The sequence below is a fragment of the Prosopis cineraria genome, unplaced genomic scaffold, assembly GCF_029017545.1.
Source record: "Prosopis cineraria cultivar Desert tree isolate PC_DT_omini unplaced genomic scaffold, ASM2901754v1 PC5, whole genome shotgun sequence".
In the NCBI taxonomy this organism is placed as follows: domain Eukaryota; kingdom Viridiplantae; phylum Streptophyta; class Magnoliopsida; order Fabales; family Fabaceae; genus Prosopis; species Prosopis cineraria.
In genome coordinates this window covers 37994246-38008970 of record NW_026555336.1, presented here as the reverse complement: position 1 = coordinate 38008970, position 14725 = coordinate 37994246, and the positions used below count along the sequence as shown (strand labels likewise).

General features: G+C 32.9%; 1 protein-coding gene across 8 annotated transcripts in view; it reads right to left on the bottom strand.

Moving 5' to 3' along the window:
• Positions 1-553: 553 nt before the first annotated feature.
• Positions 554-14725, bottom strand: part of LOC129311205 (ATP-dependent DNA helicase Q-like 2) — a 31999-nt gene continuing 17827 nt past the window's right edge. For 2 of the 8 annotated variants that reach the window (XM_054953326.1, XM_054953324.1), the window contains exons 13-20: positions 12484-12549; positions 11518-11584; positions 11378-11431; positions 9230-9337; positions 8693-8757; positions 8102-8180; positions 7633-7850; positions 6445-7118 (exon numbers count right to left, since the gene is read on the bottom strand). In XM_054953326.1, coding sequence (XP_054809301.1) covers positions 6930-7118; positions 7633-7850; positions 8102-8180; positions 8693-8757; positions 9230-9337; positions 11378-11431; positions 11518-11584; positions 12484-12549 — 846 coding nt within the window. In that variant the 3' untranslated portion in view covers positions 6445-6929. Of the gene's footprint in view, positions 833-5964; positions 6077-6444; positions 7119-7632; positions 7851-8101; positions 8214-8692; positions 8758-9138; positions 9338-11377; positions 11432-11517; positions 11585-12483; positions 12550-14725 lie in introns of those variants that run through there. The other 6 variants (XR_008593256.1, XM_054953325.1, XM_054953327.1 and 3 more) reach the window with 6 other exon arrangements.

The following is a 14725-nucleotide window of genomic DNA, read 5'->3' as shown; positions in this document are numbered from 1 at the left end:
AACATAAGCAGAAGCATGAGTTTCAAAATAAGGCTGTGTTTGCAAAAGAAACAAGAAAACATGAATTTTCCTAAAATAGTGTGATGTACCGTGGCTTATCAGCCCGATGCTATGCACTATAGTGAAAGTGCCATGTGCTGTAGTGCATTATATGAGTTTGGCAATAATTTTGCTATCAAGCGATAGCACTTGGGATGAACTTTTGATGCGTTCCATTTCTCTGTCCGACATCCAATTGAGGTGATACATGTGTCTATGAAGAGCTTTCTCCTAACTGTAGCTAATGGTACAAGTCACAATTAAATTATTTTTCTACCAAAAGTTGATATTGTTTATAAATCTTAGTCATTTTTTACAATAACTCGTAACTAGAGTGTCCAAACCACAACATATGTGCTAAAAGCCTATATTAACTCTTAAACCACACTCAATGGACCATTTTGGACTCGTGCAATACACCACGATCAATTCAATACACATAATTCATAAATTCAATGCTCAACCCCTTGATTTTTAAAAGTATAAGGGGGAGTCATTTATACATAAAACCATTCAAATCTCCATAGTCATTTATATACACAAATTTTTTACTTATACTAGTATTTTGATCCTATATAATACTTACAATTCAATCATGGACAACTTATGGCACAAAATACACATTGAAATGTTTCCACTAGTAGTGAAAATAGTCCAAAACAGTCATATGTAGTTTTAGTTGGCAATAACAAATGAAATACATATAAGTAAGTATAGAAGCCTATTGGTAAGATTTACATCAAAATCTTAAGCCTTTAAGTTTTTTCTTAATCTTGATATGATGAGCTAGGTCCTGTAATATTGAAGAATGAAAAGTGAGTGCGACCACTCAGTAACCAAGGTCAAACTAGCCTATATAATTGCATATTAATTATTTATGAAATGAAAATGGCAATAAACTCAATTATCAATTGCATATATCAAGTATAGCCTTGGCTACAAAAGTAACAACCATGTGACTAGGTGTACCACACATATCATTAGATATATCTCAATTATGCATATATTGGGGGGTCGCAAAAATAACAATCATGTGCCCCTAAAAGACACACCAAACTATAACAATAACAATTATGTAGTCGAAACTATAAATGTATGATCAATGCAAATCTTATATCCTCTTGTTACCTTTGACTGAAACTGGTGGCTATCCAATGGCTATGTTCATAACACAAGCTAACCTAACCTTCTATTTATGAGGAGTTACCAAACCAGAGTTAAATCACTCACTTATGTTCCGCGGTTTCCTCTAATACTAACAACCATGGGGTGTCATATCTCTAATCCAGTATCCTCATGAACCAGTAGAGACTAATTAGGTTCTAGCCTCTCAAGAAACAAGTGGGACAGTCCTGAATCAATCATAAAACAATGGTTACCTCTTAATTTAATGGTCAATGCCAAGGCAAGCTTTCGATTTAACGATAAGCTACTATTACCATGTGAATTTAACAATCTACTCCTATCCTTAGGCAAAACTCCCATTAAATGATCATGCCATGCACACATTGATACTTAGGATACATATCTAACAGCGCTTAACCACTTCACATCATGCTCACACCACTTTCATTTATTACACTTTATAAAATTCACATGTCCAATATCATCATATTTATTTTTATTAGAACATGCTCTAAAACATCATTATTACTTACACAAATATACATACATAACATTTTTCTCAATTCAACACAATATCCCATGCATACAAATAATCACATTGCTAACATTTGCATCATCGGGTCTCCAACACCTAACAATTTAAACAATGTAGTTCAACTAATAGATAACTAACATACAACTATACAGATAATATTTTTTTTGATTACCTTAAACCTTTGAGAGCTCAAATATTTACCCATTAAAACACAAACTTTTAAAGCTTCTTTTAAGTTTGAATGATGCAAATTTGGTTAATCTTGGAAATTAGAAGCTCCTCCTAAATATCCAAATCCTCAAGCCCTAACAAAGAAACCTTAGGTCATTTGTTTTCTCCTTCCTTTTCTTTCTAATTTTCTGTCTGGTTCATAGGTTCTTTGGCAAAAATACTGGCCATCATTGAGAGGTTCTTTTTTATTAGTTGCTATCTGTGTGTCACGATAGATGTGCTACACGTTGTGACATGTGGTACAAAAACTTTCTCTTCAGCCTTCCTCATCCTTTTATTGCCCAGGTGGCCCGACTTCACTTCATACCCGTATTTAGGATTGAAATTACAACCAAACACACTTACTAGACCTCTTTGGCCATACACCTTACTTAATTTACTTAATTACACTTTTACATTGGCCTAACTTTGACTAGTTTTTTAGGATGTTATAAGTGAAGACTTGGTCGGACGAGGTTAAGAACAACTGGGAAGTAGTGCGCATTAGGTCTCCTCTTCTTTATTCTCTAAATCAAGTATTTTCCATATTGCTCCTTTCCATAAATATTAGGTCTCCTCTCCTTGAATCCATCCTCAAACTTAGCACCATTTAACCTTGGGTAGTTGGGTTTCCACCATATTGCAATAGAAAAGCTCTTTAGAAGGTTTGCGAATATCTCATTTATGTATGAACAATTAGATGCTCTATGACTATTATGGCAATCATATTTGCTGGTTTCAGTGTTTTATAAAATATGTAAGTTGATGCAATTTATTTAAGCTAATGCTTTATCGGCATTTGTAAGCAATGTCATAAAGCCATTAACCATTTCTTTAGTTCTTCATGAGATTTTTATGGGCTTAGAATTTGAATGAGTCCATCTAAGTAATAGATATTATTAACAGCATTCTAAGAAAAGTTTTACATTGAAAATAAAATTATGCTATTTCTAATGTAAAGTTATGCACACAATGTGAAGAATTCATATAGGAAATCTAAAATTTGTGGGTTGATTATGCTGATTGATGATATCCTTTAGCCTCACCTTCCAGACTGTAATTTTCTTTATTTCTCACATATTTTATTTCATGAAAACAATTGATGGCTTGTCAAACAATTGCAGACAATTATCTTTTAATAATATTGTGTAGGTCATGCATTTGAGTGTTTAGGAATGTAGGCATGATAGGAGTATCCTAATACATTTGAATAGTTTCTCCTAATTCAGTTCAAAAGGCTTGGTAAACAAAAGGAGAACAAAATAGGATTTGTTAGTTTTCATTGTTGAAGGGGAATGTGAGAATCATTAAGGGATATATGTATTTTTATGGTTTCTAGTTGGTATTCTTCACATGCCCTCTTTAAAAAGTAATTATTGTATCTAATATGTAAAGGGATTCAGCAATTCTATTATATTTATTTATAAGTGTCAAGTGTTTAGTAGCATTTTAGTATCTCATATTTTCATCTTTTGAAAATGCTCTTGCTTGCGTGTCTAGCATTATAACAATAAGTTGTGTTAAAACTTGAGATATTGATGATTTGTTAGCTTCTTTCTTACACCCGCTTGATTAATTAATGCTTGCATCTTCCTCTTAATTTTGTATGCAAGCATTGATCATATGAGGGAGAATTCACTACATCTTTTGATCTATATATGGGGAATTCTTGTTTTTTTTTATAGAAACTAAATTGTATTATTTTTTATCTATTATCATTAATACTTCATTTTTCAGCTGATATATAAGAGCACTTGTTTAATTATGTGGAGTAGGTAAACATAAACAGAATGCTTAAGCTAGATAAGGGCTAAGCTACATTTGATAGTGAAAGAAATGTTTTTAGTTTCCACAAGGCATTCAAGTTGATATTTTTAGGGTTATGTTATTCACATTGCTATTCTTCTTCTTCTCTTGTGATTAAATTAAGGTATGAGTATTTTAGCTATGCCGAGTAAGATGTATTTGTAAACTTTGAGCATGTTATATGCTAAATTAGCCTGCTGAATCTTAGGTTATCATTAATATTCTTAGGTTATCATGAATATTCTCATATTGTTTCTGAGATTTACACTCATCTTTTCATCTATCAATTAAATTCTTATAAAGTCATTAATGTCATCTAACAACCTTTAAAACTCACGCTTATTGCATAACTTTTGGACATTAATGCTTCCTTGGCTTTCAAGATGATTGAGCCTTCACATCTTAGTTTAAATGGTCTAAATAACTCTTATTAATTCCATATAAGTTAATGAATTTGGATTGATAATCTCTCCCAATCAACAAACCTTAATTCAACATTTTGAAAAATGAGGGAGAAAGGAAGGAGGCTTAAGAAACTTACCTGTTGTGTTTGCTAACCTCAAAATGCTCCAAAATCTTTTAGGAAGCAAGCGCTAACAAAGCTATCAAGCCTTCTTTGTCTTTCTCATCCAATATTTCTATTCTCTCTCTCTTTTTTGCATATGAACACGACCTTATTACTATCAAAATTTGGCCATGTACTATGACGCGTGTAATGGCATATGGTATAGAGAGGTCTCTTCTCCTTTTTTTTCTAGCCAAATGTTTCACGACATATGGAACAGTGCCACATTTCTTTGTTTTTCTCTCTTTTTGAGGTCTGAGTGACTCAATTTCACTTCAGACCTGAACCTAAGGCTGAAACCACAACCTAATACATTCATTAGCTCTCTCTAACCACGCACCACATTAATTTATTAAATTATACTCATTGAGCTTAATTAATCAAAGTAAAATTTTTAGGATATTACATTGTCTAAGTGAATTATTTTCTTAGTAGTCAGGTTACTCAACTTGCTACAGGTGTTATTCATCTTGCTTAGTCTAAATATGCTTATGATATTCTTTGTAAAGCTAATATGCTTAAAGCTAAGGCTATGAAAACTCCCATGGCAGTTGGTTTTAAGCTTTCTCAATAAGGCACCAATTTGTACTGTTTAAGGATCCTCGTCTCTATCGCTCCATTATGGGTGTTCTTTAATATCTAACTATTACTCACCCTAACTTGTCCTATGTTATGAATAAAGCTTGTTAGTCTATGGCTCGACCATTACTATTGTATTGGGTTTCTTTTAAAAGAATACTTCGTTATCTCTAAGGCATTGTTGATTATTGCTTATATTTTGTTAGAGATTCTACTCTTTCTTTAACAGCATATAATGATGTTGACTGGGGGTGTGATCCTGATGATCATTGTTCTTCTTTAGGTGGTTGTATTTTTCTTGGTAGTAATCTTGTTACTTGGTTTTCCAAGAAACAGTATGTTGTTTGTCATTCGTCTACCAACTACCGTAGTTTGGCGCTTGTTGTTGTTGAACTTGCTTGGGTTCAATCTCTTCTTCATGAGGTTGGGGCCTCTTCTATTCATCCTCCACTATTTCTTCGTGACAACTAAAGTGTTATTCATCTCATAGCCAATTCTATTCTTCATGCTCGGACTAAGCATGTCAAACTTGACAATTAGAGAAGGCTTAATGAAAAGAGATTTTTGTTGCTCATATTCTTGCACACGACCAAGTTATAGATGTCTTTACGAAACCTTTGGGTGTAGAATTGTTTCATCAGTTTCGAGACAAACTAAGTGTTATTCCCATACAACTCTCAGTTTAGGGGGTATGTTAGGATAAGTATTCAGTTAGATAAGCTATTTATTTCTAATTGTGCTTATTCACATGTCAACTCTAGTTAGTTATGCAACAAATTGTAGGGTACTGCCTTGTATTATATAAAGCCTTACTATAGATTCACAAGATGAATAAGAGAAAATCATTACACTCTAAATTCTTTTCTTTAGTTCTTAGATGGATTCTTTTTACCCCCCCCCCAAATTTTTGCTTTCTTCCATGAGATATATGCCCATTGAAAATTTGCGTTGCCAATTTTCTGAGAACTTGGCATCCATAATCATCACCATCCCTCCCCCACCCCCGGATGAGAGCTGTTTTATATTTTAAAGTAAAGGACATTATGGTAATTTTGGTGAAAAACTTTAATGTCAGCAAAGTCTCTAAGGATTACAGTGCCATTACCTCATTTCTTGGAACTCTGCTGTCAACACACCATTTCAGTAGTACTTGGATGTTGGATGTCATTTCTCCCAGGGTTGTGCATCTTGCAACGTATCTTCAAACAATAAATTACCTTGTAACAAAAAAAAAAAAAATCGCCAATCTTCAATTGTAAAATTATATTAATATACATGATGTAAATCATGTCCTCTTAATTAAAAAAAAAAACATTTTTTGGGGCCAGAAGTCCAGAACAATACACATGATAAATATGATTTGATTAGAACAACGAAGCATAACAAATGTTGAACAAAATTATACTAGGTTTATATTTTCTTAAATAATAAATTTATTCTTTCCATTTTTAGAGTAATTAACCAAATTTTATGTAATTTATATTCTATTGTGAAATGCAACAATTATATTCGAAATGTTAGCCCAAAAAAAAACAATTATAGTCGAAATAAAATAAAAAATTCATAATGAAATTCAATATTGAACTTGTCTTCTAAACGTCGAAAACTATTAGATAAAGAATGAACTTTAACAACAGAACAAAAATCGAATAGAATCACATGGACTGGAATGCGTTTTCACAGCTTTATATATAAATAATCTAAAATCTACGCTTCCAACCAACAATGTTCTCCAATATTTGGCAGAAAAAAACAAAACAATGTTCTCAAATCAACTGAGCTACATAGTCTGTGAAACCCCCCCCCCCCCCCAAAAAAAACCCCACAAAAAAAAAAATTGTGGACGTTTTATCAAGTAGCTTCCTTTCCCTGCTCACCTTAAAGAAAACAGAAAAATATCAATCAAACTCTGCGGTCACCAGCAATTTCAATGATGGGATTTTACAGAGGAGGACTCAGAAGCTTCATTTATCAAAATGGGGTGCTTCGTTTTTCTAAGTAATTATATTTAATAAAAGCATGCATACTGCCTGTTAAGGAGCACACAGTAGGTCGTCCAATGTCATGATATCACGCTTCATCTTCACTACTCTCAACAAGCACAATAGGTTTCTTGGTCTTGGACCTCTTTGCAGCTCTAGCCCCAGTACCTGGTTCATTTCCCTCACCAGGAGCCTTGGAATCAGAATACATTTCAATATGCGCAAGTATTCTCTCTCCATACTTTTCTGTCTTCAGTCTTCCAATTATCTTCTCCAACTGCGAGGAAAAAGGGAGAAAGAAAAATACAGGTCTTACAGTCATAACTCCAGTTGAATGCAGTAATTGACTGAGTTTTTCCCTGGACCCCATCTCTATCTAAAAAGGATATTTCTTTTCTCGGTTCATAGGGGTATTTTTATATTAGACTTCAACTTTTTTTTTTTTTGGGATAAATATTAGACTTCAACTTTAATATAATGGTCAGTTATCTCTTCTGCATATCACATCCTTTAGCTGAACATGAACTCTGAATCATTTGGGCATTCCCAAATATATTTTTCGGCTCTTTACCTATTGTCCAAAACCATCCTTGTACAACTCCAAGATGCACGTAAAACTCGACAAACCAGTGTGAAATGAATACCAGAGTCACGTGTAGTATTATTCTATGTTGTGTTTCTAGCAAGCTAACAGTTATTTAAGATCCAAGATCTAAACAAAAAGAGAAAAAGACCATCACTCCAAGAACCGGTCCAAAACGAGATCACGTGGATATTATTTTTGAAGTTACCTGCTCTAGTGAGTTCGGCCTTTGAGAACTTATGAGGCTGATTTGTTGAGTGGATAAGACGGAGTGTGGGAGTATTCCTCCATGAATGGAGGACAATTCTTTCCTCAACTCATCAAGCTTTACCTCCAGACCAGAGGAACCAAGGCTACGTTTAACTGATCTTACACCAGCCTTAATTCTCTGTTCACTAGAAATTTCAATCTTGACATTCTTCTTTCCTGCATGTAAAAACAACAGTAGTAAGAATAGAGTAATGTAAATCTGGAGGTGAAGCAGATAGAGTTCTAACAAAATGAAACAAGAAAGAAAAGAGATGTCTTTTTAACGAAGAAAATGCCATGGATGAACATCTTAGATCTCAACTACTTTACTTGAACCAGACTAAGATGAATTCAGAAAAAACAACTATTTATTAGTTGCCATGATAATCAGTTTGCAAGAATAAGATAACTCATAAAAAATTGTTTACCTAGCAATATTTGCTTGGCCAGTGGTCCCACAGCAACATAAGCATTTGTCGCATATGCTGTATGCTGAAACTCTTCTTTCTACATCAAGAAACATTGTCTCTAAATCACCCACTGGAAAATTAAAATACATATATTTACATTCATAACGTGCCCAGCTGATCAACTAAAAAAAGCTTGAGCCTTAAAAAAAAAAAAATTAACAGCTGATTCTGAAGAAAATTGCTGTCTAACTATCTTACCCAATCTCTACAAGCAATTCAAATAGTATATGATATATGATGTTGTAATCTAGCTCTTTATGCCACTGATCTTCAACTAAATAGTATATGATGTTTTAATTAGAAAATTGCAGTGAATCAGAGAATGATCTAGCTTCAATATAAAAGTTATTGATATCAGATAAACCTAAAATAACACCATCATCTAGGGTGCCTTTTAATTCACGGGAAATTGACTCATGGAAAAATCTAAACAGCTAATACTTTGCATAATTATGACTTTGTCATTGTAAATCTGGCCTGGTATGTGTGCAAGTCTAAGTATAGTCGAGAGAATTCTGGCTTTCAATATTAAGGTAAAAGTTATCTTACCAAAATCCGCTCTAGTAAAAGCTGTAAGATGAGCTGCTCCATTTCCTCTTTCTTCAACACAAAATCTGGAGAAATGATTTGCAGCAAAATTTAACACTATATATATATATATATACTTCCTTCGTCTCAAATTATAAGACAATTTAAGATAAGATTATGCAGACCAATAAAACACAATAATAAAACTTTACCAACTTACATTTTCAAAACAAAACTATAAACTTTCAAAAATGCCCTTACACAATTAATCATTACACTATAATATCAATTTAATTATCTCTTCACTTAAAGGGTATCATTAGAAAAGTATTATTAATGAAATCCTAGTTTTCTTAAATTGTCTTATATTTTGGAACAAAAAATTCCTACAATTTTTGGGATGGAAGGAGTACAATACATCTCCTAGAAACAAATTAGACTGACAAAAAGTGAAATTGAATTCATACAGAGCGGAATGGGAGAAATGGCCTAGGGAAAGGCTTTTTTTTTTGGGTGGGGGGAGGTAATTTTTAGGCACTGAAGAGAGAGCACAACAACCTAGTTCCTTCTGCTTAAGTTTCATTTTGTCAACCAACTGTAACATTGTTAATCTCTGATCATTTTCTTGCATATCTTGCAACAAAGAAACCATCAGCTTCGCATGGCCTGCAATTCATCCATATTAAATGAATTAATAACAGTCAGTGATGAGTATCTTTATACACTTAAATAAATATAATTAATATAGTTTATAAAGATCATATGGATATTTAGTTAATTTTACATATTTTCCCCTTCATGTTTATTTGCAGGACAAGTGGAGAAAAGAGGAGTTTTAATTTAATTTGACCTAGCGATGGTGTCTGTAAACCAAGAAAAAAGAGTTTTTCAAAAAGGATTCAACTTTACACTCTAGGAGGTGGTCAAATACACCTATGAAGCCATACTTGGAACTATTTTCAGGAGAAATATCATGGAGAAAACCAAGGGTGAAGGTGAAGCAAAGAGAGAAATCAATGGAGAATGCCATTTCTGCCAAGCAATTTTGAGTTTATCAATCTCTTTACTTTTAAATTGATATTTTGGAATTTCAGAACTATATTTTTATTGTCAAATGCATAGATGAGTTGCTAAATCTCAAGCTATGGGCAAGCAAGATGAGTGCAATTCCTTCACTCTAATGGTATCATTTGGGAGTCATTATTAATGTAAAATATGATTCTTTTAAGGGTAGTTCACGTGATTTCATCCATTGGTGCTTGTAGAAAGCCACCAAGAGCATAATGACATAAAAAGATATCTGAAATCACACAAAATCAATGGAAAACAGACAAGGCAGTTCAATTGGCATTGGTTAAGCTTGACCTGGTGCAGGTTCAACTCTCGAACGGAAAAAAACGAGTTCTGGACATAACTGGCACCAACTTTGATGGTTTCTGTGTCATCTGGTGCTGGGTTAAGCTGTCTTGGACAAATTTTGACACGTTTAGAGTGCTAGTCAATATCTATAAATAGGGAAACAAAAGGGAGGGGTATTCAACTTTGGACTCTAGGAGGCAGCCAAATACAATAATACAATAGAAGGAACTTTTCTAAGGGAAGATATAGGAGAAGGAGAATCAATGAGAGATCAATGGAGAATGCCATTCTCACCAATTAACTCACATCAGAGCACTTGACGATTGGTTTAGGGATATCAAAGCAAAATCAGCTTGTAATTAGCCTAAAGAAGTGTGAGTTCAAGCAACAGAAGTTAAGAGTAGTTGGGTATATCATTCACCAAATGAAGTGCAAACTAACCCAACCAAGATTGAGGCTATGATGAAGTGGCCAGCTCCTAAAAATTTGAGGGATTTTTTAGGGCATAAACGGTATTACAGAAAGTTTGTGAAGGACTATGACAAAATCGCTACTCCATTAACTGAATTACTCAAAAAAAGATACATTCAAGTGGAATAAATCGGCTGACTTTATCCGAAGAACAGGCCTAAAGGACCTAGAAAGGGAGCCAGAGTGGATCCAATGTCACAAAACACTGCTGTTTGAAGGAAAGAAAATGTGTGGGGGTAAGGAGTGCATTTTTTAGGGCTGTGTGCAGCTTTATTACGTAGGCCAGATTTCGGTTTTGAGTGGGGAGAGAGCCTGACCTTCGGAAAGCCAGTGCAATAGGTCCTGTTCTAGGATTTCGTTTTTTGGTGACCGTTTGAGTGATTATCAGCTGTATTCAGAGGGAATGAGCTTTGACTTTTATGTTTTTCTTCTCCATTAGCCATTGAAGAGGTGTGATTAATTTCCTTTGAGTGAAAAGAATATTGCTTTGTTCAAGTTTCATCAGTCAGCAACTACGGTCGAACACAAGAAAAGTAGGAAATAAAGTAAACAAGAAGCATATTCCTAATATCACAATCTCAGCATAAAAGGTAACGATTGCAGTAATTATATTTAATATATGAAGCAACAACTGGTAGAAACAGTCAAGTTAGGAGATTTTTTTTAGCCAGCCCCACTAGAGGGATAAGACTTCTTCTTGTTTTTTATAAACGCAAAGCAAGGTTATTTAGGCGAAGTCGTTGACATTTTGGGATTGTGTAACAAGGGTGAAAAGAGACCAGAGAGGAGAAACAAGAATAAATTTGTACAGTAAAATAAAAATAACTATTAAAAAAAAATCTAATTGAACAAATGACAAAACAACATATGACTTACTGGAGACGTCCAGTTCTTTCACCTCACTTGGGAATGCACAATTGTCACACATCCCTGAAAAAATGCGTTTTTATTCAAATTTATGCCATGACCTCAGAAAGGGGGAAATCAAAAGCAAAAGACAACCATGAAAAATGTACCATTGCAATCTTGAAGTGTCTCAGCAAAGTGCTGGAAAATGGCACTGCGGCGACATTTTTTTTTGGACTGGATGAAAAAGAATTAGCCTTAAAAAATTTAGGTTCAAGTAACCAAGTATACAATAAAAATTTGAACATTCATATGTAATAATCATTAATCAGGAAATAGAAGTTCACTCAGTGATATATTTACAATATGCTTACTAATATTTTAGTTTCTTTGTCATCCTACTAAACATAAAGATGAAGAGGTATTAAGAATTTAGGAACTTCTCAAGGAAATAGTTGCCCTTGGTAGACCCAAAATAATGGGTATCAATGTTGGTTTGTGTTTAGTATTACTATAAACAGAGGTTGGGATTTGGTTCAAAAGAACACAATAAAGTTCAAAGTATATCTTGTCCCTTCCTTCTCCCTAACTACTGGTATAAAATACCCCGAAATGGATGAGCCAACCAGACTTTTGCGGGCAACTTTGCAGTGCTAACCTGATGAGAAACATATATACCCGTCTATATGCGTATGATAAAAAATAAGTCTCCCAACATTTTCTCCACATCTTTTAAGCCCATTCTGACACTTGATCGATCACTTGATCAAAAGAGCAAAAATTTGTCTAGCAAATCTTGCAAGTAGGACCCAAATGAAAGGGAACTAAGCCAACTATCAGTTCCAAAAGTCTGATGCTTCTTGTCTCCACCAGCACTTGTGTGAAATGAGAATTGGTGAACAGATATGATCATAAAGTTGTCAAAAGATGAGAAAATTTTGATTCTCATTGCTTTCTATATTTTAAAAGATAGGCCATCTATAAATTTTTGATATAAGACTCCTCGACACACACAAAGAAAAAGAAAAGGGAGAAAAAAGAAGGAAAGCTTCCAACTAAAAGGGCTATAGAAAAGTGAGAAAATGTTTCAGCTGAAATCAACCACGAGAGATACATTTTAAAAACATAGAAAATACCTGACAGTATCGCACAATGTCATACAAATTCTGCAGTCCTGTGTTTTCGTAGAAAACCATTGAACTCTGTCAGAAAATTACGATAATAATTATACAGTCCATGAATCAAACACAGGCACACAAACAGATATGCAGAAGAGAGATTGACGAATGCCCAAGCATGTGCTTGGGCTTGATGTAACACACCAATTTTTTTTTTTTTATAATTTAACTCAATCATAGTTGGGTTATAGCCACCCAACACATTTTATATCAATAAATTTAATATAAAAATATTTTATAATTAGCTTAAACTTGCACAATACAACATTTTAGATAAATTTTTACCTCCCACATGCCATTAGGCTAAATCACATTTGTTCATCCTTATACTCCCAACAAGTAAAATAAATAATTTAGTAAATTTTTAAAACAAGCCAGTTATTTGGCTTCATATTCATGCCATTTAATCAATCTAAAGTAAACCAAATATTAAATTACAGTCATCCAAAGTGTATCAAAAATAAAAATAGTTTGAAAGGCATAATTACATTTATATATTCATATAATTGTCAATAAATAAAAAGCCCTAATATTGGCAATATAACACATTATAAATCATAAATCAAATACCGAAAAGAGACAGTGAATCTAAGCCACTAAGCGTCTGGGACTCTTCCACGTGTCACTTGTGGCTCTTCTTCTGAAAATTGTTAACCACATAATGAGACTCAAAAGTCCCAGTAACCATAGCCAATTTATGATAGTATATACAAACAGTTAAGTGTGTGCTTATTAGTGAGAATTAAAATAATATAATTCCAATAAATATAAAAATATTACAATACACACAAATAACCATCTTTATATCCCTCCATTAACCTCGAGCCGTAGCCCTCACTCGGTGCTAAATTATCCGGCCAAAGGTAGATTAGCCCAAGCCCTTACAAGCCACCTATTGAGCTCCAATAGGGGCGTACCACGTGGCACATAAATACAACAACAATAGCAAGTCTCCCAACACCTCCCACAATAATCAAACAAATTCATAATAATATTGCACAATCATACAATATTACAAAATTCATAATTTCTCAATAATCACCCAATTAACATGAAGTAACACTAATCACAAATTAAAAACATGGTTACCTTGTGGCTTTTTCAATAAATTATTTCTTACAATTTCTCTCCACCACAATCTTCACCAATAATACAATCTACAATTAACATATTATTTATAAATATTAGTTTCAATTTTTGAAACTAATAAAATAATTCTAATAATAGAATTAAAAATATAACATAATTTCTAATCTCAATCTTAATACAAATCTAGAGTTAATACTATTAAGTAAAATTTTTAACTCCTCTTTTAGTCATCAATAAACATTAATAATCTAAAAATCAACTTCTAAACTAATTTCTATTATTAAAATTTTCTTTTTATTTTATAAATTCGCACCTAAAATACCCAAAAATTAAAAATTGAGTCTTTAGCTTAGAATTATAATCCTATAGCCATAATAATTCATTTCTCATCCCAAATAATCATCTAAACCTCAATAAATCAACATATATTTTCAGATCTAGTTTAGAATTTGATCCATAAGCCACAAATTCAAATATCATCAACAATTTATACTCTAAACATTTATTATAATACTAACAACCTCATAAATCAATTTATTCAACATAAATTCATCCCTCTTCCAGATCCTAAATTTTCTACCACTATAAAATCAGAAACCAAAGAGGAAGGATGACTAAGAAAAATTTTTAGAACACTTACTTAGTCTTGAAAAGCTAGAAATCACACCCTAAATATCCTATTAAAAACTCTTACCTTAAAAATTCATATCTTCCGCACCAGTGACTCACGCTCACAAACGCTCTCTCTTTCTGCCTCAGCTCGCGCACAGGGAAGAATGAAGAAATGAAGGAAACAGGTGAGTTTTTATAAAAATTCAGTGGTCCCACATTTTTTTATTATTTCTTCTTTCCTCTCTTCTTCTTCTTTTTTTTTTATTTTATACACATGATTGATGCGTGCGGCGGTCGAAAGTGGTTTCTTTTTCTTCTTTCTTTCCTTCCTCTTTTTCATACCTTTTCTTCTTTTTTTTTAATAATAATAATAATAATAATTTAATATAATTTTTTTAATTAATTAATTTTTAATTTATTTTTTTATTTAGAATTATATCCTAAGTTAGATTTAATAATCATTTCTACTAATTTACTTACCTCTAAATATTTTTTTAAT